Source organism: Zosterops lateralis (assembly GCF_965231275.1).
Source record: "Zosterops lateralis genome assembly, chromosome: 6".
NCBI classification, from domain to species: domain Eukaryota; kingdom Metazoa; phylum Chordata; class Aves; order Passeriformes; family Zosteropidae; genus Zosterops; species Zosterops lateralis.
Window position 1 is genome coordinate 45,950,959 of NC_139761.1, and position 24,905 is coordinate 45,975,863.

Below are 24,905 nucleotides of genomic sequence, written 5' to 3' on the forward strand. Positions count from 1 at the left end.
ATTTTGCAAGCTTTGAAAAACTAAATCCTCATCAAAGTTTTCTTCTATGAACCCTCTGCCATTTTTTAACACTTCTCAAATTAACTGAACTCAATAGAACTGTCTGGCACTCTTTGTTAATCTCCTCTATCACCGTGAAATGCAAACAGAATTGAATACTCCTTCTGTCTATGTCCTTATCCAACTGATACTACAGACAATTTAAAGCTTAAAACATAAATTGACAAACTGATCTGAAGACCAGGTTTCTCTCTTAGCCGCGTCACAAATGAGCTAACATTTTGGTCAGCTGTTTTAAATTTATCTCCATTTTTAAAAGCGAGCAAAGTTAGCACAGATTCAGGCTGTCCAAAATAAGCAAAGAAACTAAATGGATGGTACGCAACGCTGAATTAATGTTTATTTATAAAGAAGAAACTAGATTGTAACTACATTTGCAGAAGGAGCCTGCATCACTCAGTAAAGGAAGACCAGGGAGCATAGTGCTGATGCGTTTTTAAATGAAAGTAAAAAAAGCTATACTGGGGAGTGAGGAGTGATGATAAATTCATTTCTAACCTGTGTAAACATTAAATCCTCCCCTCTTGTAAAGTGCTCCCTTTGACGTTCAGACTTCCCTCTCACACTCTCCCGACTCCGGGTTTCCCACAGCTCGCGGGGAGCCACACGGTGCCCCGGCACCAGCGCCAGCGCCGCCGCGGCCTCCCCGAGCTCGGACCGGCGGGGCGGCCCTGCCTCCCCCGGCTGCCGCCTCACCCCCACCGCGGCACGGCCGGGCCCCCGCCCCGCCGGAGCGCGGCTGCACCCCCGCCCTTTCCCCTCTCCTCCGTCCCTCCCAGCCCCGGCGGCCCGCGGACAGCACGTACCGCCCGCCGCCGCCGCGGAAGTGCGGGAGGGAGGGAGGGAGAGAGGGCGGCAGCGCCCCGCCCCGCCGGGCCCGGGCAGCGCCAACATGGCGGGGCCGCGGCGGCGACTATGGATCCCCGGCGCTCCCGGCTGGCCCGGCCCGGCCCGCGGTGTTTTGGGGCTCACCAGCAGCTGAGGAAAGGAAATACTAATAAGGGTGTGAGTCTAAATTCCCATAAAGAGCCTCTTGGTTTGGCCCAAGCTGTAGTAAATTGATACAGCTCCAGGTCTAGCCTGGAGAGGAGGAAGTTCAGGAGGGACCTTATCGCTCACTGTAATTGCCCGAAAATAGGTTTAGCCAGCTTGGATCAGTCTCTCCTCACAGAGGAAATGGCATGAAGCTGTGCCAGGGGAGGACAGGTTGGACATTAGGAAGAATCCCTTCACAGAAGGTGATGAGAGGTTGGGAGGCGCTGCCCAGGCAGGTGCTGGAGTCACCATCCCAGGAGGAGTCTAAGAAAACTTAGAGCCATGGTCTAGTTGACAGAGTGATATTTGATCACAGGTTGGACTCCTTGATCTCCGAGGTCTTTTCAAAACAATTTGTTTCTGTGATTCTGAGAAACAGTGTAGGTAAATCAAGAGCTTGGACTAAAATGCACACAGTGACCTGGAGGCAAAGTGATCATATAGGATCGCATAGGTATTGTATGGGATCATAGAGAGTCTGCAGGCAATACTGCTGACTCTGGGTGTGCAGAAAGGAGGAGTCAAATCTCAAAAGGGCTTTTAATTGACTCTAAAATAAAATATGATGGTTTTAATTGAGGTTTTTTATTGTTATTTTCTTCTGTTTTGACCTTCTATGGTTTGTGGTTTTGCGTGCAACGTGGCTTGTGCTACTGCTATTTTTACTGCAGTAGAAGTTTTGATATAACCCTGTTGTTTCACAGGCTGCTTGCAGGGACTAAACACCTTATCAAAAGACTTGATAAAAAACCAAATGTGTTATACCATGATGTAGTGGCAAGGCCAGCATATCCTAGCAGTGCACTTCCCAACAGAGGCTTCCTGTGACCTGCTTTCTGTCTTGGACACAGTTTGGTGCAACCTCCTAGAACCTGAACTGGAAGGTTGCCTTATTCTGCTGAACTGCCCTCTTTCATTCCCTCTTGTGTAATAAAGACCTTCATGAGCATTCTTCAGCACTGAAAAGAAAAATGGAAATATTTTTTCTCTGCACAAAAGTCTTGTCAGTGGAGCAGATGCTTGGTCTTCTACGCCCAGATCCATCCCAAATTTCTGTCAGTTTAAAGTTTTGTGATAATGATATTGTCCTAACTTCATGTTTTCTAGTGTTGAAAGCTGATATTCTGGCATGGCAGAATTGCTCTCTGTTAAGGGATAATGAATGTTAGATGTCAAGTCAAGAAAGTTAGATGTCACAGAAACATGGTTGTGTATGCAGGGTGGAGCCACCGATTCTGTTTACTCCTGAGTTCATTTGGCTTCCAGTAATGGCTGGAATGATCATAAGGAGCAGAAGAAAGCAATAAGTGGTGAGACAAATGTGAGAGAAGTAACAAAGGGGAGAAAGGAACAATTCCTTTTTTGTCATTCCCACAACTTGATCCTCACCAGCTGAAAACACTCAGATTGAAAGATAAGAAAGTCAGTGCAATTATTAAAGCCTTTATATGAAAGTGTAGTGAAATCCTGAAAAAAAAATTAAAGTAACTCCCATATAAAATGGGAAGGAGGGGACAAACATTGTGGATTTGTTGCCAAACAAATGTGATGCCAAACATTTTATGTAATAGGAAAATAGTTCTTGGTACTATCTCCCCTTTAATGCTGATTTTACAGTAATTATAATTATGTTAAACAATCATAAGATCTTGGGATGATAGAAGCACTTATGTTTGTTTTTAGGCAGCCTAGTATTTTATAGATGTTAGGCTCAAATCAAAATATTTTACAGAATTACCAACTCGGTGTGTTTGCAAAGGGTTGTGCCTGGTGCAAGCTCTGAGCTGAGTAACAGCTGAGCTCACATTACAATGTTTCTTTCAGCCAAGATGCCTCTAGAAACCCTTACAGACTCTCTTTCCTCTAGCTACCTATTATTCCCATAAAATATCTACCTTGTCCCTACCAAGACATCTGAAATGCACAGCTAAGTTCTGAGTTCTGAGGCAGTAAGGGCAGACAGGCCTACACATTTGCACAAGCCTTCGTTGAGGCAAGAAGACAGGGGGCAAGGTGAATATAGTGAAAGCCAGTCAAAGGAGGTTGACATAAACATAATCAGGGTATGTGTGCTGCATACTGAGCCCCTTGAAATGAAAGATTTAGCTGTATAGTTACAAAACTAGAGGCATCCACATGGTGCTAACCACTTGGATATTTTCCCAGTTCTCAGGAAGAATTTGCAGCTCATGCTTAGCTTGGTACTGCCACAGCTATTCTGCTGGCAGTATTTAAACCACCACTGAAAAGGCAGTTGGATACCTGCATGACTTGCAGTATTGACAGGAATTCAGCCAAACAGGACCACAGATTGAGCCTTTAGGTGTCACTGTGCTCTTAAGAGTAGAAATTAGCTCAACATTTTGGCTAGCTCAAAAAAGATTTTTTTTTTTTCTGATCATAGAAAACGCCTCATTTGATGACATGGGAAGTTTTCATCTTCAAAGGTGCATGGAAATTATTATTAAGCATCAAAATCTATTTGTAAAGCTGTGAAAAAGGAGAGTGTTCTTCATGAAGGCCTACAAATAATCTGGGTTGAATAATAGACTAATTGTGCACGACTGCCTGTGGTTGCACTTGGCCTACAAAATGGATCCAGGGACAAAGGGATAATTGCATGACTACCACATGCTGTCATCCTGCCTTTCTCATAGATACTTGCACAACTAAAAAGCACTCATGTAACAATGTATCCTGAAAACACCCAGAATAGACCCTTGACAGGTGACCTAACTGAGGTGTCAGACAGAAGGTATCAAGTATTATGTGGATCTTTACGAGAGGAAAAATGCATCACGAAATTAAAGGTACTGGAGCTTGATGAATCTAAACAAAATGCAAGCTCTAAACAAGGAGAATTAACCATGGGAGCAAACGATCTAGGGCAACAGTGAATTTGATTGTGTCAGAGCAAGACCAAGTGCCTTTCTGGAAGATAGACTGTTGCTAAAAGCTGGATATTTGGCTCAGTTCACTGGGGGTAAAAAAAAAAACAACAACCAAACAAACCCAGATGAAATTAAATGTCTTGAAGTATGTTGAAACAGGTGAAATGATCTCTAGTATCCCTAAGCCCCATGATTCTACAAGTTATTATTCTCCACTAACCATACGAATCCCTCGCATCATGACTGAAGCCCCCAGCATACTTTTGGTTAGGCAGTCTAGGCCAGTTTTGAGACCATTGGAACCTATTTTCAGCTGAAGACATTAGATGCCCTGCACAGTCCCACCTCTTTGGCATGTTGGAGACAGTTTAACCTTGCAAGGTTTTCAGTCTGGGGAGCAGATGAGGTGCGGGGCTGTGTCGCTGGGCATGTTTAGAGCCATCGGGAGGAACATGTGGCCCAGGGAGTGGGAATCTCCATGAACACAGAGCCACTGCGCCACTCACACAGGCGATGGCAGCTGGCAGGGGGCTGTGCTGAGGATGGAGGGCACAGAGCAGCCCCCGGGCCTGTCAGCGCTCACAGGGCTGTGCGGGGACGGGCAGAGCATCCCCTGCACTGCCTTGGGGACCCTTTTGGGGAGGAGGGCCAAGGCACAGCCTCCCGCGGTCCACGCTGTGGAAAACATGTTCTTACGGACTGTACCACTGAGAGTCTCCTCACGTTTTGGAAATAAGATTCCAGATCAATAGTCTGCTCAATGCTTAGCGATGAAGTGAAATTTTCCATTATCTTGATCGCCCGTCCCTTTCCTCCCTTAGCAGTTACATCCCATGAGGTGCCTGCGAAGCCCGGTGTTTCACCTTCAAAAATCATCAAACTCCTCGGCCATCGGGGTCATGAGGAGAGGAAGGGCTCAGGCTGTTCCCGAGCAGGAGCGAGCAGAGAATTCACCCACGGACACCGCGGCTGCCGCCGCCCCTCACCTCGGCCCGGGCCCGTTTTCCCTCACGGGCGGTGACTGGAAATCGCGCGGCCGATGCCGGGCCCGGCCTCCAGCCAGGCAGCCCTTTAGGCCGGCGGGGCGGCCCGGGGGGTGCCCGGAGCGGGGGCGATGCCGGGGCCGGGCGGGGGCCGCGCCCGCCACAGCTGCGGCAGCGGGAGGGCGGCGCTCCCGCCTCCGCACGGCAGGTGGCGCCCGAGCCGCGCCCGCCCGGCGGCTGCGGGGGCGCGGGAGCCCCGGCGGCGCCTGCGCGCTGCGAAGGCGGCGGCGCGGAGCGGCCTGAGCAGCCCGCGGGGAGAGCGGGCGGCGGCTGCGGGGATTCGGCGTGTCGCGTCCCGGGGCGGCCGTGATCGTGCGCCACGATGCCTGCGGTGTCGAAGGGCGATGGCATGCGAGGCCTGGCGGTCTTCATCTCCGATATCCGCAACTGTGAGTGGCGCCGGGGCCGGGGCCTGGGCCGGGCCGCGCTGGCCGTCGCCGTGGGCCGGTGCCCCGCGGGGCCGGGGCTGCGCCCCTCGATCCTCTCCCCGGTGCTCCCCTCTTCCCCCCGGGCCCCGCCGCGGGCAGCTCGGAGCGCTCCCGTCTCACGAAATGGCGACGCGCTCGGGGGGGCGGCGCGGCGGGGAGGGGGGGGCGGCATAAAGGATTTGCCCGTGGGTTCCTGCTGTTTGGGGGGCGGGTCGGGGTGTTCCCCGGCCCCATTAGCGCCCCTGTCATCCCCCTCCCCCGTCCCGGAGCTTGGCGGGGGCCGCCCCGGCGGAGGGGGCGGCGGGATCGGTGGCGCCGCTGTGGGCGATGCGCCGGAGCGGGGCCGGGGCGCGGGTGGGTGTGCGGCCGGGCGGGGACAGGCGTCCCTGGGCTCCTTCCAGAGCCCCCAGCCGCTCTCCGGTCATCGCGTCACTGATGGAAAACAGGCCTCTGTGGGCGCCTGGGAGCAGGGCCCTCCGTGCCTGTGCCTAGGCTTGGCTTCAGTTGGCTTAGAGATTCTGCTTTGACGGAAATTAGCGCTTGGAATGAGTGTAATTCATCCAAGGGGGGTGCGAGGAAGTGCCTCCCCGAGAGAAGCGGGGGGAGCGTGTGTGTGAGTGTGCAGCGGGAGAGGAGGAGTGTGAATCTGCTGCTGCTCGCTCTGGGGGGAAGGGGATGTGTGGGGGCACACCTCGCTGCTCAGTCTTCCTTTTTGTCCGAGAACTGCATACGATAGTTTAATATTAATCAGTTAGAGATCTTAGCGTGTGATGTGGCAGGAATTGCCTGGGGAAGGGCTAAGGTCGCTGTGGCTGCTGTGATGAAACAGCTCTATTTTATCCACCTGTGTGTGTCTCTGTAGATCACTTGAGGCTATTTTAAAAGCAGTGGAGGAATGGCAGTAAAGTCTTCTCTCTGAAGATATAAATGGATTTTGAGAATTTTTAAATGCAAGTTATGTTGTTCTGACTGTGCTTGCATTGGGTTTATTTAACCACACTGGCTTGGAAAACTTCATATTCATGACTTCTAATACGAAAAAACTTGGCAAATAATTATACTGGTAAAATGAGACCATTTAAATACAGTGTCTTTAAAATCAGGTGAATTGGACTTCCAGACATGTGCACAGGGGCTTTATATGTGAAATTCAAGCTTGGTAATCTTCCTTAGAGCAGAAGCTGTTTGAATGGGGTCGTTTTGCTTTTTCAGAATAGGGTAGGAGGTCCTTAGGTTGCTGTAGACTTCACTGTGGTGTGTGTAGAAGATGAGTTATAAAATGTGCAGTGTAGCAGTTCAAGGTTACACAGATGCTCTTGCACATTGTCTGGTGGGCCTGGTGAGCATTTTCCAGTGTCCTGGTATTCTGTGCAAGCCATATATGTAACATAGCTATGACTTGGTGCCATAGCAGTTAAGACTTGCTGTTGTATCTACCCAGTACAATTCACAATTGTCGTTTTCATTGATTTAGCTAGAAGCAGTATGACTTGATTCATCAGTGCCCCATGTCTCGTAGTTGGTTAGCTTTGCCCACTCTTGTTTTCAGTGGAATTCGCTAGAAGTAAAGTCAGGAGAAACATTCAGGCTCTTAGGTTTGTAACCTGTATTCAGGGATGTGGAATAACAAAATTTAAGGTTGTAGGATATAACACATTAGATCTTATTTCCCTACAAGGCAGTGTGGGAACAGAGCTGAAGCCACCTTGGTCCAGATGGGACAAGAAACCTCTCATGCTCCAGTTATCTGCAGAAGACACAAAAATGTAACTTACTGGTGATACAAATAAAACGTTAACACTTTGACTCTTTAAACAAATAGTGGTATATCTCTAATGTTTTGTGTCTGTCCAGACAGGTGTTTGGGAGCTGTAATTAATTCTATATCTTTCTTGTCTTCACAATGAAATAACTGGCAGCATCTTCTAAACAGCTGCAGAAGAGCTGGTGTTCCCACTAGTAGGTGATGGATGAAGCTTCCAAATAGCTGTGACTGGCATTTGAGCCTTTCCTTTACTGGAGCTCTCAGTGCTGCCAGCTAACCATGGGCTAGTGTACACAGACTAAGATTCACAAAAATACTTCCTGGAGCATTCAGAAAAATGTTCTCTGGAGACTCTGGGCTTTGCAGGTGCTGCTGTTGGCTGAAGCTCCCTCTTTGCCTCTTCAGGGAGGAGCTAGATGTTGTCAAGAACAAAAAGTAGCAGCTGTTAAGGTGAACAGCATCCTTTGACTAAGCAGAGAAAGCAAGTGTCCCTTTTCTGAGAAGGGAGGGAAGCTAGACACCATGTGCAGCTCTTGACCTCTTATTTCTAGTCTTAAAATTGGACTCAATATCTGGTAGTTGCAGTGACATGCAAAGTGACATGCATTCTTAATTTCAATTCACATTTTGGCTTTGTTTGACTCTTACATCTACTTTTAATACTGCCACAAAGGCCTGGCACTTTTACTTTGCCAATGGCCTTTCCAGATTATGAGTAATGGTGAAGCATGGTGTGTGTGGGGGGGGTATTCTGAAAGATTCTGCACAGATAAAGATTCTACATTATAGATCTTGCTGAAAAATGAAAGTGCAGTTGTTGAGTGCTGACTGCTTGGTGGATGCACAGCATGTGATTTCAAATAATTCAAGTAACCTAAACTTCTAGGGAGTACTTATGTAAATTTTGACTGTCTACCTTTGTAAATGCTTGATCTCCCTTACATCAAGATTTATTTTTTGGACATTTCTGCACCACTAAACAATGCAGGATTCTTTTACAGGTTGGATATATTACTGAATTGGGAGTGATGCCTGTCTTCCCTATCTTTATACCAGTCTGTTACAGGCTTCACATAAGTCTTACTTGATAGCAGTTTTCAGTGTTTACAAGTGTAGCTGATTGTGAACAAGCAGCTAGCACTACCAGCCTGTCTCTAATACTTAAAAGCTTGGTTGTCACTTCTGTCTTGTTTAGACATATTTTTGGCGTGTGGATTATCTATTAAACTTGATTTTTGTCTTAAATCCTTCTATGTCAGATGTAATTTTTAAAGCAGACTATTTTAAAGTACACTGATTTCTCAAAAGTCTGTGATGTTTTTCATTAAAACCAGTTGGCATACTACTTGTAGCAGCAATTGTAAAATATTTCAAGGCTTCTTAGCACTTGGACTTTGCTCTAGTCTCTGTGAACCTGTCACATTGAGTGTCTTCTTTCAAAATGAAATCTTCTTTATTCATACAAAGATCAACTGAATTTTCAAAATATGATAATGTAAGAAAATTAATTATCCTTCAGTTCCTTATAGCTCTCCAGAATTTTGTTTCAGTGCAGCTTCTCGTTGTAGGTTCTGCATTTTGCATATGGAGGTCCTAGTACAGATGGCAAGTAAAATATATATTTTTTAAAAATAACCCTTTTAGCTGTCTGTCATTTTGCCAGTAGATGTATGGGCTTTTCTAGAGACTTGCTCATTTGGATTGCTTTGTGACATATATGAATTACTACAGTAAGTAGGTTTTTAGCTTATCTTTCATAGGCACCAGAGGAGAGACAAGAAAATTACAGGTTGAAAGGGAAACTGCAGTACTTGATTAGGATAGCCCAGTTAATTAGTGCTTGGTTGGTGTGACTGAGAGACTAGTTAGGTGTGGCTGTGCTGTACAAAGGATTGTGGTGGTGTGGAGCTGAAAGCTCTGAACCCTGTGTGTGGTTCAGTGAAGTGCTATCCAAGCTTAGGAGTTCAGGTCAGGAGGAGTCCTTGTCACTGCATGGATTATGTGCCTCATGAACTAAAACCTAATGAGGTCTGCATGTGTTAGAAGCATATGGACTCCTGCAAGAAGTATTTGTTCTTAAATAGTATGTTAAGTCTTTTCTTATGTATGTACTGCAGAGCTGCTGAAGCAATGTGGCTTATGCAAGATGATGCTTTATAAACTCTCCAGCTGTCTCAGCTGACAGATACATCATCAGGAGTCTGTTTTCATTTTTTTGAGTACAGCTTTATGCTTATCTCACAATGAAATACTTTTAAGTCATTTGTCACTCAACCTATTCTGCTGCAGCAATAGTGCTATTTACTAGTCACCCTGAAAACCAGGAAAGCTTGCTTTTCTCCTTTCATTTGCAGGCTGTAATGTAGAAGTAGTTACTATTACAGTATTAAGTGTTTGTATCTTAGTGACACCCTGCTCCACAGTAAAATTGGGAAGTCGGTTCCTCTTGGGTTGATGAAATGTGTCTGCACAGAGGCAAAAGCTGATTTTGTCACGGGTTTGGAGGATGAGACAGTTCTTAATTTCCCTTGCTAGGTAACTCTCTTCCCTTTCCAGTTTTGCCCCAGAAGTTGGACAGAGGGAGGAAGGATTCCTTAGTTTAGTCTCCAAAAGTTTCTTTGTATATTTTCTTTTGAGTTACTGTTTCTTTTTCCTCAGGCCATGTTTTTTTCCACAAATAAAATCCAGCAAATATAATGAACAAATGTCTATCTCTTCTCATAGAGTTTAATGCATTAAATTTTCATTGTACTAGACAAGGGATCATGTTCTGAAGCTGAACCTCCCAAAATGTATCTTTGCTTGGGGCTGGTGTGAGGTTACAGATCAGCAAGTGGAGATTGAAAAAGGGTGGTTCATTGGTGATCACCTGTTGGAATGGATGGTAGGTCATGAAGTGCATTGCAGGTGTGGGTGGGAGGGGCATGTACATGGATTAAATTACTACATGTGTATGTATAGAGTTATTTGTTCTTTGTGAGAAGAGCCACCCCGTGAAACAAACTTCACAGAGTGTGTTTGGCACATACAGCTTGCTTTAGTTACCTGTAAGTTATTATATCTCAGTAATAAGCTTTCACTGTGTAGGCTCAAGCTACTGCATTGCTCCTCTGAGGTGTGGGTTCGTGTTTGCATTGCTGAAGTGTAGTGCTAAAGTAGGACTTGAAATACTTCTCTAGACAGTCAGAGACTTTTTTTACATATATTCTTAGATTACTTACCTTTTTGAAGAAATTGGAAGGCAAGGCATCTTGGTTTGCTCTCCTACCGCTTTTGCAAGGCTGTGGCAGCACATCTAATATGGTCAGTTTCTGGCCTGAAAAAACAGCCCTAAGAACGTGCTGCTTAGAGCTATAATAAGCACTAAGTCTTGCATCACTTGCTACTATTTGCAGGAGAGTGATTTAAGGAAAACACAATTAGCATGAGATTAGTCTGAGGAGGATCTCTAAAACTGCTGTTCTTCCCATGACTTCTCTGTCTTGGCTTGCTCCTGGTCATCCCAAAGAGCTCTGAGGGGCTGGGATGTTTTTGCTTTTTTGTTGCTGTTGTTTGGTTTTGGGTTTTTTACGCTTGTTTAATTTGTGCATGTTTGGCTAAGGGAGAGTAATGGAGGAGAGATAGTAAAGAGCTAGAATCTTTCATGTGACATCCAAGCTCTCCATTAGATACCCTGGAATGCTTAATTTGAAATCCTTTGGATAAAGACTGCCCATCAGGACTGATAAGAGGAAATTAAGAACTATCACAGAGACTATTACATATCTGCATTAATTAATGAGCTCAAATGGATTTTAAGGTCCCTGAAACAGTAGTTTAGAAGTGATAGCTAAACTAGAATAGGCCTAAAACTGTTCTTCTATTTGAACATGAACTAAGGTAGAAGAGATCCCACAGTGACTTGTAGTAAGTCAGGGCAAATACTGCTTTATCTTGTTGAAGGGAGTGTAAGGGAGTGTAGCTCTGCAGTGTGAAAAGACTGGTCAAGGAAATGACTACTTGGATGCTGCTCAGTCAAGGAAGGAGGAAGAGCTGCTTTATGTACAAGCCTAACCCTGCACTTACTGTTTGCATATCATCTTGGTTAAAGCTTCTCTTTTGATAGGAGTCAATGTCGTTTTGCCACCTAAACTGCCAGATAGATGCTCTGTATGTCACAAGTCACTTGGATATGAACTTCCAGTAGTACCTTTCAGTTATTTGGGGCAAAGGTCTGGTCTTAAGCTAGATGCTATCACCTGGTTACTTCTCAAATTTCTCTTAACTTGTGGTGCTTAGTTAGAAAAAAATAGCCATGGTAAGCATCTAAAATAATTAAATTGTTGCAGTTTATTACATCTGGATTGGAAAGCTGCTTTTGTGCTCTTATTGCTCTTCTCTTGTGAGGACAAAGAGTTAATGGATTAGTGGATTACAGTAAAGCCTGTGGCTCCCTGCTGTTCCCTGAGAAGTGTTGTTACAGGGGCAAATCTCTAGTGGCACAGTGGAGGAAGGAATCAGTTCTGTGGACAGCAGTTCACTTACTGTGCAGAATATTAGAAAATGTTCTAAAATATCAGTAAGTCACTGCTCTCTGTCTTTAGATATCTAATCACAGCAAGATGTCCCAAGACACAACACTTCTAAACTGCCTTTGTGCCATTCATGATCTTCAACATGACAGACAGGCACATCTTTCTTTTGATCAGACAAATCTTGTGGAAGGGCAGCATACACTCCTGTTTTTACTCATAACAGGATGTTAGCACGTCAGTAAACAGAATGCTTCTTGTTCTGCAGCCTTGGACAGGTTGATTCATGAACAAAGATGAAGCCATAATAACATTTTGTAAAGGTGTTCAGTATTTTATTGTAGTCTCATTGGTTTAGTTGTGCAGTAAGTTTGTAAACAATAGCACCGACAAGCTCCTTCAGATGTACTCAGGTGAAGCTGGAGCTTGCACCTCTGTTGTAGCATTCTAGATTAACCAAATGAAAGAGTTTATGTAGACAGAGTGACAATATGAGGATGGGCAAACAGACCACTCTAATGTATTGTTATGCAACCTGTCTGCCTTTCTTTTGCCCTCTTCCCTGCTGTGCTAAAGAGCCAGCTGAGAGATTAGTGAGAGTTGGAGGATAGATTTGGTGTTTTACTTCATGAAGATCATGGCCTGCATAGCAAATGGCTCATCTATCCTCTGAGCTGTAACATGAGTATCTGTCCTGCTGGCAGGTAAAAGTAGTGGTTTAATTTACTGATATGAATAAGTATTACAAGAGCTCTTTCACAAAGGCAAGAATGGAGGCACTGATTACCTTTACATGCATATTTTTCTCTATCTCTACCGTTTTTACAGTAGAGGCAAGTATTTGTTTTGATTTTCCATATCTTTCAACCAGTTTCCTTTTCTGTTCTCTGACAGCAGAGTTCAAGAATGTAGTGTAGTCTTTGCATCATGTTTGCAGGCTGTTTTAGCAATAGAAAAAGCAAGTGGGTCATTTGATTGTTTTATGCCAACTAAAGTGTGTTTAGACAGTGAATGGGTGAACTTGCTCTGTACCTGATCATGTTGTCTGCTGGCACTATCACTTGTGGTAAAGCTGTCATGACAGCCTTTGGATAAACCCATCTTGCTTTTGGCTGTTTGGTTCCCAAACTGACCTGCAGCAGTACAAGGTAGTAGCAGGAATGTGCATGCCTGGGTGAGAGCAGTGTTTAGGAACTGTCTGTAGCTCTCTTAAGAAGCATAGCCTTGAATCAAACTGGCTCTCAAACTATCAGTGTTTTGCTGAAGGGAAGCTGGGTAACACTTTGGCTGTGCTGTCTCTCCCACTGAAGTGGTCAATCAGCTTGGATGCTCCTAATGTAAAGGCTAAGGTAAACATAACCAGAAACATTCTTATGTTTGTAAAACAATGACTTCCAGCTCTTAGGGAAGATTTTAGAAGATCATCTTTTGTGTAAGAACTGTGTTCTTCCCAAGTAAACGTTCCCAGCCATTAAGGAATTCAGAGAAGCTCCTGCTGTTGTACTATTCCTTGGTAGTATTTGTATTCTCTCTCCTAAACAGACAAGTAGACTTGTCCTCTTTCTTCAAGGCCTGTTTGAATGTGAACAGAGTTCATGTTATATTAGACCTATGATAGTGCCACAGAAAATCACTTACACTACTAGTGGCCTTCAAGGAGCATGACAGTATTGTGGCATGCTTTTTCCTTGTGCTAACAGAGCCTCCTCCCCTCTGCTTTATAGTTCATGCCAGCAGTGGTGCATCTTTAATCATAAATGGTCAGGTGGCCGTAGGGCAGGTAAGGCTAAGGGGTCTAACACAGTGTAGCAGTTCTCACCTGGACGTAAATTCAAAATGGATAATTGGCTGGGCTCAATTACGCTGACTGCTGGCCTTAAGCAGATTGGAGCCAGAGGAGTACTGGGAACATATAAACTTTTGTGAAGTGATTTATTTATTTGTTGCTTTAAATGTTGACAGTATGCCTGTGTCTCAAGGCCTTGCTTGCAGAAATCTACTCTGCTCAGTATATGTATAACTGCTGATAGGAAAAACACTTCTCTGTTCCTTTGGGAAATAAATGTGCAGACTTGGTCAGAAATTATCAAGTGGTTTGTATGTAAGTTAAGACCTAGTAGCAGTTCTAAGGCACAGGTGGGTTGTGTGCCTCAAACTTGCCTTAAACAGTCTGCATTTAGTGTGGGAACAAGTTAATCCTAATGGAGCAGGTCACTGAGTGAGCCGAAGCAACCCACTGATTCTAACCTTGAAGCACTTACTTTACCTTGGAACTCTGCTTCCAGGTTACTATTAAGATGTCAGGTGGTCTTTTCAAATGAATGGACCCAACAAACCCCTTTCCTGTAAATTCTGCTTTCTCATTCTTTAGGTTGTAACTCCAAACAGAGGAATGGAAGTGTATTTATGCAGTACTGAAGTGCTGACTGTAGCCTGGATTACTGGGAAATACAAGGATAGTAATTGGCTCTTTGATGAGCTGCATGACTTACAATGTTCCCTACTCTATCTTTGTTAAACAAGATGGTAATTAAAGATAATACTGCTCTGCAGACTAAATTTACCTTGTCTAAGGAAGGCAGTAGGCAGCATGATGGAGTCTGAAGCCTGACAAACTGCCAAATATGAAGTAATCACCCATAAGCACCTTGGACTGTGTTGTGTCTGAATACCTGTGTGCTCAGTACTCATCTTGGAAAAAATGAGCAGCACTTGTACACGAGGGCTGTGAGGCTCCAAACACTACAAGTGTGCAGCAAAACAGCAACCCAAAGCTTTCTGACTTGCACTCACCTCTTTTAATAACTTATTACGAATATTTAATGATAGTTTGTTAAAATGGTCTAAGTCTGAATAAGTGAAAGTGAGAGGGATACAGCCTGAACTCATATGGAGCATAATCTTCTTGTGCTCTGCCTTAACTACTGTCCTACCCAGCAGTCTGTACATGTGACATGACCTTTATTAAAGCCTCTCCAAGCTGAATGATGTGGTTATGAATCATGATTTTAAAGAGTTAAGATTTTAGCCAAGGGTTAGAAGCAATTTATATTGATTCGGATGCAAATTAGGAAAAACAAAAGATAAGCTAATGATTATTAGATGCTTAAGCTAGAGCTAGATGATGTATTGCTTGCTATTATGTGCTTGTTTTAGTTGTGTTTATAGAAGGAAATGAAATAAATGAAGCGTCATGATAACAAATGGAAACAAATGGGACCATGACCTGCACCTGGACTCAATATTAATTGATCACGAAGCAGGAGGGATTGGATTGTGCCAAAAGGTCATGAAAGCCTGCCAGCAGTAAGAAGGTAGAAAGGTCATTGTGATGACGATTTTCTGACTTCATCCTGCAAGAACACCGAGCCAATTCAAGAGAAGAATTGTGCACGTGTGAAGGACTTTTAACCTCATTTTAATATGAAGCATGGAGTGAGAGGTGTTGGGATTATGCATATGAATAAGCATTTTGAGTATGTAAGAATTTAGGAAATAAATAAAGGGCACAAATAAATTTGCGGGCACAGCTCCAGGAGGTGACTCTTGTGCAGCCCAACATCGAAAATAAACATGCCACTTTCTAACTTGAATTGGTTAGAGGGTCTTCATCCGTGATTCTGTTGATTTTACTTGATTCAGTTGCAGAACATTTTGTTCGTATACAGCTCTGATATTTCCTGAGACTGGGAGCTTTGCAATAGCCTCAAAGTGTAGCAGAGCAATTGCCTTTGTTAGCTCTGAAATCTAAACCTCTGTTCCTGCAGCATAGCATTCCTTCAGCTATCATCATCTTCCTTTTTACTGTCCTAAAGGCTACTTGAGTGTTTCTAGTGATGGTAAAAATAAAATATGCATGTAGAAATTATTCAGTGAGTGTTGGCAAGTCAGAGTAATGTGATGAAAACTTCTCAGTTAATCAAACACATTTTAACAGTGCCCTCCATTCCACACTCAGTGGGACAGATCTAGCTAGACATTGGTCCTTGGTTTATGATACTTCTGTTTTCTTTTGTCCTTTACAATGGAAGCTGCCTTCCTCTGTGAGATTTTGTTTTGCTTTGTCATCTTCTAATATAAGCAGTTAATCATGTTTGAATAAGGTTACCATACAATATAACTGCTGGAGTTGAGGAAATTTGGGGTTAGATACTTCAGCCTGGTTTTAACTTGTGAACTGTCCTCAGCATTGTGTGATTGCTCTCAGTGACATTTAACACTTGGTGTGCTGATGCTGTTCTTTAAAACTACAATTGCAGGCTTGCATTAATTAGTAATAAGGTGAAAACTTAATTTTTCAATGTGATCTCCAGTATATGGAGTTAAACTTTTTATCACCTGCTAGTTGCTATGCTGATTATGTTTGGTCACAGTCTGGATGAGCTCATATACTGTCTTCAAAATAGAACAGCCTGAAGGAATTATTCGAAAAAGGCTTTTGTTCATGTGCTAAGCAAGATTTAAAATTTGAGAGAATAAACCTTCAGATGTGACTTTGGGTGTTCCTGTCATCTCATTGCTACAGCTGTGTGCATGGGGGTGGGATTTCCATGTTTGTGTTGCTGAGCCTGCAGACTATTTCTACCAAAGGTGCTGACTTCACAAATTCCTGAAGTATTTTAGTCAGACTTTGCTTAATGCTCTGTTGCTTGCTTAGGACACAAAGAACCCAATTTCTAGCAGTAACTGGTAATCTGTGACTGTAGCAGGTAAATAATGCTGCTTGAAAGATTTGACAGAAGGTTTTGGTGGTTTTAAAAAAGTAAAAGATAGCCTTGATTTCATATTAGGATAAGAAAAGCTAGCTGCTATGTATTACTGTTTCTCTTTACTCATCCCATTTTTAACATTTTTAAATTGTGATTATTACCACACTTGCTGAAATTAGAGAAACAATTGCTAATAATTCAAAGTAAATATTGCAATTCATTTTTCCTTACAAATATAAGTTAAAGATGCAGAGCTAAGACCTAGTTTCTAAATTTAAATAACTGAATATCCTACTCAAGCTAGCAGTGTCCCAGACTGAGGTCTATATTCTCTGCCCTGTTAATGTAAATGAAGTACAAAATTTCCAGACTCTGTGGTTATGTCTTAATGAGAAGTGCTCTTCTCAGGGTAAAAGAGAAAATAAACTAATAGCTTTAGGAGATTCATTTTTTCATCAGAAGCAGATGCATGGCTGAACATAAGGGAAGTGTTTTCAAGTCTTTAAAAAAATAGCATACAAAATTGGAGTGTTGTTTATTTACATAAATATTTGCACCCTTTTGGGGTATGTTACTGTGGCCCCTGTTTTCAGAGGGTGGACCCCGGAGCAAACAACTTGGTTCAGTCTAGTAATGAACTCCTAATGCTGGCAAGCGCCCCAGGAGCAAACACTGAAGTGTCTCTGCTGTGTGCACAGGACAAATAATCCAATTAAGACAAATCTAAAATCTATAAAGGAAGACAATTCAGGTCTTAGACTGTATGACTTGCTGCTCATTTACACAATAAATAGTGTTACTACTTTAAACCCAACTTTCTTTAGGTTGACAAGTTAAATTAGAACCAAACTCATTATGTGTTGCATGATGTATTAGTAAAAACTGGTTAAACTTTGTGATTCCAACAGATGCATCTTTATAAACTGAGGGAGCTATACTGTGTCCTCTAGCTTTGTCATTCTAGAAGTTAATTGGAATTTCTAGGTCACATTGTAACAGTGGACATTATCTTCTGCTTTATCCGGAAACCAAGGTGCATACAGATAACAACTACAATTTGTTTCAGAACAGGCATTGTAAATTATTGAGCTCTGAAGTTGAGGGTTGCTTTTTGCCCTGTGGATTGTCTGCCAAGGCACCCTGCATTTCAGTCTTTTGAGCAGTGAGCCTTACAAAACACCGTTGTAGAATGGAAAAAAAATCCATTTTAAGTGAATATATGGGGTCTGTAGATATTTTGTTAAAAGGACAAGGCAAGCTGAAGTAATTGCTTTTATTTTGAGCCTAACATTTCTGTTTGTAGTGTGCTGTGGCTGCTCTGTGTCTGTTCTCTTGTGGCCATTGTTAGAGGCAGATAATACAAACCTGTTCTCTGCATCTTATGCAAGAGTTGGTTTCAGAAGTCCTTAACTACTGTTTATATTTTTGAGTCTAAGTCAAGAAATTACAAAATCTAGATTTATTTGTACTTGGCAAGGGATTCCCTTATACTTTACTCTTAAACTATCCTAAGGCACTTGTTTCCTTCAGTTACTTAGTCACCTTTCATAGGACTGGCTGTAAGATCCCCAAAGGAATCATAAAGGGAGGATGACAGTTACAGGGTGACACAGGCCTTTGGACATGCAAATATAGTAGGATATTTAAATACTGTGAGATGTTTCTGTTGAAGAAGGGGATGAGATTGGAGGTGCTTTGGAATGCTGGTCATGGTCTGCTCTTCAAGCCTTGTCACATCCCCTACTTGCATGTTCATGGCTGTAGCTGTGATCCCAGTGGTGTGGGGAAATGTGTGCTGTCAACACAGGCCATGTGATCCCCATGACTCGAGGTTGGACCATTTTGAACCAGGGCTAGGAGACTTTTACTCATAACCTTGTAGCAAATATATGTGATGAAAAGGGAAAGAAGCTGTCATCTTCTGCTGCTAGTTGATGTTTGGAATACTTGAAATTGCTTGAAACTTTTGGAAAATGCGCGAAAGTTTTAGAGGTTGAAAGTTCGAGTAGGTACAGGTCTGACTTAACAATAGAACTAAATGGCCAGTTCTGCATTGCTGGAATGTACTTCACTTGCTTCTCTCAAATGACAGGCAGCTGATCACAATGCCTGAGCTGCCTATTTTACCTTTCTCTGCTCCTACTCATGTAGGAGACAATGGACCCAGATGTCTGTAGAATCTCAGTCACCAAAAACTGAAATGCTAAAGAGTAATAAGCTGGTTTGGTTTGGACAATGCAAATATTACTTGAATAAGTTTGCATTATCAGAATTTAAACTGCAGATGTTTCTCTATGTAACTTGCATTGATGCTAGAAATCCCAATACCTATTCTTGGAATCAAAAGCTGATATGAAATACTGATGGTGCTGAGAAGCATAAGATTGCCAAGTCATCTAATGAAGTGTGAATTTTAAATATTTCTGGTTTTCAAATGACTTTGATGAGGTACATTGAAATTCTGAACTTGTATCCTAGCTGTGTGAGGTCTTGAGTCTTTGGACTCCTTGTGAGTTTAGTGCACTTCCTCTTCAGTCTGTTAAGAATGTTTTTAGAGCTGTTGAACTGAATGACCGTTCAACAGAGGAACAATAAATTGGCTTGTCCTTAAGGTGAGGAATAACGTGAGCTGCTGGTTTATAAGATTGTGCTTAGGAGACTCACTCCTTCAAAGCACTGTCAACTTAGTAATCACATAGGAAGTAAAATTCACTTTTCTCTGGGCAGTTTTAGGAACAGAACAACTCGAGTATTTGTGAAAGTCAGTAGCAGTGGCTTCTCAGGTTATATGCAAGTGACACTGTCTAAAGTCTGCAAAGCTTCTTGAAACAGGGACATCCTTAAAGCTTCTCAAATTCCTGTATAAAGTGATGCTTAAGTTACCTCTGTTTGCCTTTAGTTCCAGGAGTGGAAATGGAGAGTAATAACTTCTCCTGATGTTTGTATGTTCACAAATATGTGTTTGTGTTTGGGTGAAAAGATGCTTCGGGTGGCAGAGGGTTGTCCAAAGCTCTGTGTCCTGATCAGTGTTCTTTTCATTTCAGGCAAAAGTAAAGAAGCGGAGATAAAGAGGATAAATAAAGAACTAGCAAACATTCGGTCAAAATTTAAAGGTAAGTGACATACTACACTTTATATATTTCCACATGACATTTTTTTATGGGGATTTTGTTTTTTGCATGGTTGGACTTCTTTTGTCAACTGCTGACTCAAGCAAAATGCTAGAGCAGTCTGTTAGACTGTTGAAAATGTTCTCTTAAGTACAGAACTTTCTGACAGTCCTGTGATTCTTGGCCATAACAGAAGCAAACTCCGTCCTCTATCAAAGAATTCAGCTACTGGTCACAAACTATTTCTAGTACTTGCTTCCAGAAGGCTGAGGCTGTGAATAGTTTGAAGGAATATGAGTGGACATGATTATTTCCAGTAGAACAGCATCTGTTTAAACTTTTCTTCCTTTCCCCCTCTCCAGTCTTGAGCCCTTTATGGAAATAATGGGTTAGGCTGTCTTCTAGCAGAATTAAGATTAAAATATGTAGTTGCTGAAGCTATACATCTTAACCAAAAGCAACAGCATTGTTGTTGCACAACAGAGGATATGCAGTAACTAATTCCAAGAGGCAGCAATTTACTTTTAAACAACACAAGGTAAAAATCTTGCTGTCAGCTGTATTCAAGCTGTCTATGTGGTTTCAAAGTTTAAAGATTCTGAGGGGTAGTTGGGATGTTTTTAAATGGAGTTAGAAGCGTAGTGGCTGTGGCAATTTCTGTTTAAGTAGTTATAGGGCAGTGTGTGTAGTTAGATAAGGCATTGTAATGTGGAGATCATGTATATGCCTTCAGAATCTGCTGAGTTTGTAGTAAATTAATTTACCTTAGTTGGTTATCCTGTCTTAGACTAGCATATCTGTTTGGAATGCTCAATGCATTAACAAGTAACTTCCCTGAACTTCGTATGATCTGTGGCTGATCTGTGTATGATTTTAAGTGGTATGTCTCTTTAAGGGGTATGAAGACCTTTAGAAACCTGAGTGTCATCAACAGCTTAGAAGGGAAAAGTTAACCACAGCGCAAGATACTTAAGAAATTCTTCTAAATTAGAAGCCATCACATGCCTTTGTGTTTATGTTTTTCTCTTAGAAAGGTAAAAGTACATGAACAGTTAATTCTTCCCTGCTTACTCATGTAGCAGGGGAGAAATTATCCTAGGAATCTCTGGCTGTGTAGACCCATAAATCAGATGGTGATCAGAGAATAGATGTGCTTTCAGCAAAGTAGTGTCATAACTTTAGCCTGCATACCTTGTGTAGCATTCTTTAAGCACTGTTTAAATAGTTTTGGATAAAGGTCAGTATATGCTCATTCAGTAGCTGGGGTGGAAGATGGCTAAACCTTCTTGTAGCTGATCTTCATTATGATTTATTACTAAATCTGTATGGATTTTGAGTGGAAAATTTTAATTACCTGGAGACAATAACTTGGTGAAGCCTGAGCAAAAGCATAAATGTCACAATTTGGAAAAAGTTGTATTTAGACAACTTGCTGTGTAACTGCTTGAGGCCTTGGGAGTGTGAGGAGCTGATAGCTTTGTTATCTTTCTGCTACAAGGAGTCCCACATGGGCTTCATGCTGTGTGGTTCTTCCTTGCAAAAGGGCTACATAAAAATTAAGAGACCTTCATATGCATTTTATTCTTGGTTTAAGTGGATCTTACTCAGTGTAGCCCAGTGTCTTTTCATGTAGCTCTCACCTTAAAATGTTTTTAAATAGTTTGGATTAAGACCAACATGTGATTGTGAACTTAAGATGAAGTCCCTTGCTAGATAACTGTGGTGAATACTGATGGCAAGTTACTGGCCCTACTTGGCCAAAGATGCAGCTTTTGGACTGGCTGGATTGCTGTAATCAGGGAATGGTCCAAGAAATAAAACCTCTTGACAGAAATTCTTGCTTCGCACAAGTGTAGGAGTCTGCTCTACCTCTGTGCCTCTCTGTATGCCTCAGCACATGCTGTTACAGTATCTGGATGCCCATCCCATGTAAGTTGCGAAGTGTATTTTTACACTGTTGCAGACAGAGCCTCAGTATTTCTACTTTTGTTCCAGTGTGCAAGTAGCTGTCAAGCCTCATACCTGCCTTGTTTTGGTAACTTAGTGTTTAAAATACTCTTGTATTTAACAGGCTGGGATAAGGTTTCACATCTCTGGACAAGCAATACTTTCCTTGAAATTACGGAACTTGTGCTATGGCTTTGGGTTCTGATCCAGCTTTTGTGCACCAAGCTCAGCAGGAATTTAGAATCTCTGTATTTAAGGTGACTGTGTCTCTTGTCTAAGCATGAGGAAGCTCCATTGCTGAGGTCACTGTGTCCTTGACCGTTGCTTTAAATGCTTCTGCCTTAACTGAGATAAGAAGAATGGAGTAGCGAGAAACTACACCAGTGTGATAAAGGGGAAGTTGTAGGAGTAACGTGTGCAGAGATGCTATTCCTTTTGTTTTACATGTTCAGACTGTAAGCTCATTTTGCTCCCATGCTTGAACCAAACTGGAAGTCTCAGTGGCAGAGCAGTAACTGCTTTGGGAGTGAAAAAATATCTGGTTTATTAAATTGTAATATCACTTTGATCTCTCAAACCAGAATTTGTGTAATTATGAAGCTGCCCACAAATCTATAAGCTGTTTCTGCGGTCAGAGGAGCTTTGTTCTCTGCTTGATTCAGACTTTCTCTTTTTTATCCTGCTCTGGCATTAGAATTTAGTTTTGTTCTGAATGTTTAGTAGGGTTTGTATTACAAGAGTGGCTGCTAGATTTCAGACATGCTTGTGGATCTTCTTTTCAGCTCTTGCAGAGGTGCCCTGGTGTCAGTTGTTAATAGTTGCTTTTTCCCCCCTTCCCCCCCGCCTTTTTTTTTTTTTTCCTTTTTTTTTTTTTTTCTTTTTTTATTCTGCTGACTTGATTTTCCATATTTGAGCAAATCTTCTCTGTTCTCCCAAACTACATGGTAACTCTTTGGAGGAAGTTAAGATAAAGTTCTAAATACCTGTTTTAAACTTAAACTGTGTAACAGTAAATTCAGTAAATTGCTTTCCTGGCAGACTGTGAAAGCATAGGCTTAATATATTTAAGTTGGGCTTGCTTAGTCACAATGTCTTCTGATCACATGTGAAGGCAATCACGCAGTAAAATCATTAAGTGTTTTCAGTAAGATACTGAATTTTTGGAAGTAAAATCACACATCAAATATGACCTGAGTTGTAGGGCTGCTCTTTGTTCTGGTGCTGGTAGTATGGTAAATAAATACTGTTTTATGGATTTGTATGGGTGGTTTGGCACAAATATTCAGCATTTGATGTAGAGGGCTTGGACTGTCACTCATAAAGAAATCCGGATCTTGTCTCAAAGTGTAGCTACATTCATAAAAATCAAATTCAGTTTCCTTATCCTCTGAGCTAGTAGTGGCCTTCTGATACAGTATATCCCTGGCTTGCTGCCAACTGCATGAACAGAGGTCAGTGTAGGAAGGAAGCAAAGAAACAGTGTTTTCCATTCTGTTTTGCAAAAGCCATTACTGTGGTTTTAGAAGCTGGGGTTTTAAGGTAGCAATCAGCCATTGAAAGCTAGTGAGATTAGACTTGTCAGGCTTCCTTATCTACCCCCAGTGAACATCCCAAGGACTAAACTGCTTTCCTGACCCCTCTCGCTGGTAGCAGGCTCAGTAACAGTGCAGCACACTGGCTTTTAGATACACTGAGTTAGATTGAAAAGCAGGTGCTGATTTTTCACTAATGTTCCAAAATAGAGCTGGAAGCTGCTGCCTGAGAACCAAAGGGTCTTACAATACTTTCTTGCCTTACTTCTTTCTTTTCTGAGGGCTGTATGAAAGATATGTATGAGCAATGAAAACCGAAACTTTTGTGTTGAAATGCAGAGGAGGTGATACACAGAAATTTGGAAATAGTAATTATTTCTTAATAGTACTCATTGTAAATCAGCTGTTAATAATTTCTTTCTTAGCAAAATAACTAATTTTTTCAGAGAAAGCAAGTAGCCATTGAAATGCCCACTGTGCTCAAAACCTGCTGACATGTATTGTGAATCCTTCCTGTTTCTGCTGACTTGATTTGCAGCACTTGCAAATGTTCCCGAAAGCATTTGAAAATGAGCTGAGTTAAAAGAAATGATTGTGTATTGCAATAAAGATAACAGAACATGTGACATTTCCTTCTGTTTTGTTCGGATGTTTGCTTGGGACTGGGGGAAGCTGTACTATTTTGGCACATACTTAAGCAATGAGACTTGTTAATGTTTAAAATAGAACCTTCAGAACTCCTCTTAAATGCGACATGGAACGGAGAGGAATAGTTAAAATTCAGTAAGAATCCGAGTCACAAACTTCTTCAAAACACAGGTGGAGTTAGACAACTATTGTGAGACCTTTGAAGTGCTGTTTTTTTTCAAATTGCTCAGATAATTAAATAATAAAAATTTTAAAATGCCCAATATTCTGTTACTGCTGGGAACTAATAAGACACTGAAGAAGAGCTGTAGTAACTCTAACTTGGCCTAGTTTATAAGCTTGCCTGAGAACTGTCGCACTGCCTTCAGATCTGTGTGTAAGGAACAGGAGCTTTTGAAAGCAGTCAGTGTAGCATTTTTTCTGTCTTCAAAAAAAGTGAAATCAGATACTGATTTTACAATACTTTTCTTTGATACCACATGGTGGAGAAGGAAGCTGCTTGTTAGTAGGATGATGTTATGTTTTGTGCTTGATTACATGGTGTAGCTTCTATCAAAAATTCTTCAAATACTCTGAGATCCAAGGACCTTGCTAATCTGCACTCTTAAAATACTGATGTCTTGGAAGGATATAATGTTTTAAATAGCTGGGTCCTAAACCTAAAAAAGGAATTGCCAAACTGACCAACAGTTTGTTGTGAAAGTTGATGTGATTCAAAGCATACGTATTTTTATCCGCTTATGTTCTGCTTTAAGCAGTTGAGTTGCAGCATTCTGTACTCCCTCTCCCGTTTTTGTATCACAGAGTCAACACTAGTCATTTGAGAACATAAGAGATTAGATTTAATACTTCTAACTTTTGTATATTGCTGATGGATTGTACACTACTAACAGGCAGCTGCCATTCAGCCTCTTGGCCTGCTGGGAATTTGGTCTTGGAGACTGGTTGGGGTGTCTTTACTTGCAGTAAAGTTCATGTGAAAGCTACTTTCTGATGTCTTTTGGTGTATCTGAATCTCAGAGAAGCAACTAATGATATTAATGCTATCCAATACCATGGTAAGTCCTCAGTTATGTAGAGCTTGCCCACTAGAGTTAGGCTGACTAAAATGGATTCAGCTTATTTAGTGCCCCCTTCTGTGAATCATTATAGTATCTGTTAATGGTATTGATCATCACCATTCTTTTCACTGGTCCCCTAGAACAGGTGGCTTGTCAGGAGTTGGA

General features: G+C 42.2%; 1 protein-coding gene across 2 annotated transcripts in view; it reads left to right on the forward strand.

Moving 5' to 3' along the window:
- The first annotated feature begins 5,281 nt into the window (after positions 1 to 5,281).
- The window catches only part of AP2A2 (adaptor related protein complex 2 subunit alpha 2), a 42,771-nt gene continuing 23,147 nt past the window's right edge, over positions 5,282 to 24,905 (forward strand). Inside the window, exons 1-2 of one of the 2 annotated variants that reach the window (XM_083863904.1) lie at positions 5,282 to 5,418; positions 19,487 to 19,555. In XM_083863904.1, the coding sequence (XP_083720030.1) occupies positions 5,352 to 5,418; positions 19,487 to 19,555 (136 nt within the window). In that variant the 5' untranslated portion in view covers positions 5,282 to 5,351. The remainder of the gene's footprint in view (positions 5,419 to 19,486; positions 19,556 to 24,905) is intronic. The other variant, XM_083863903.1, reaches the window with a different exon arrangement.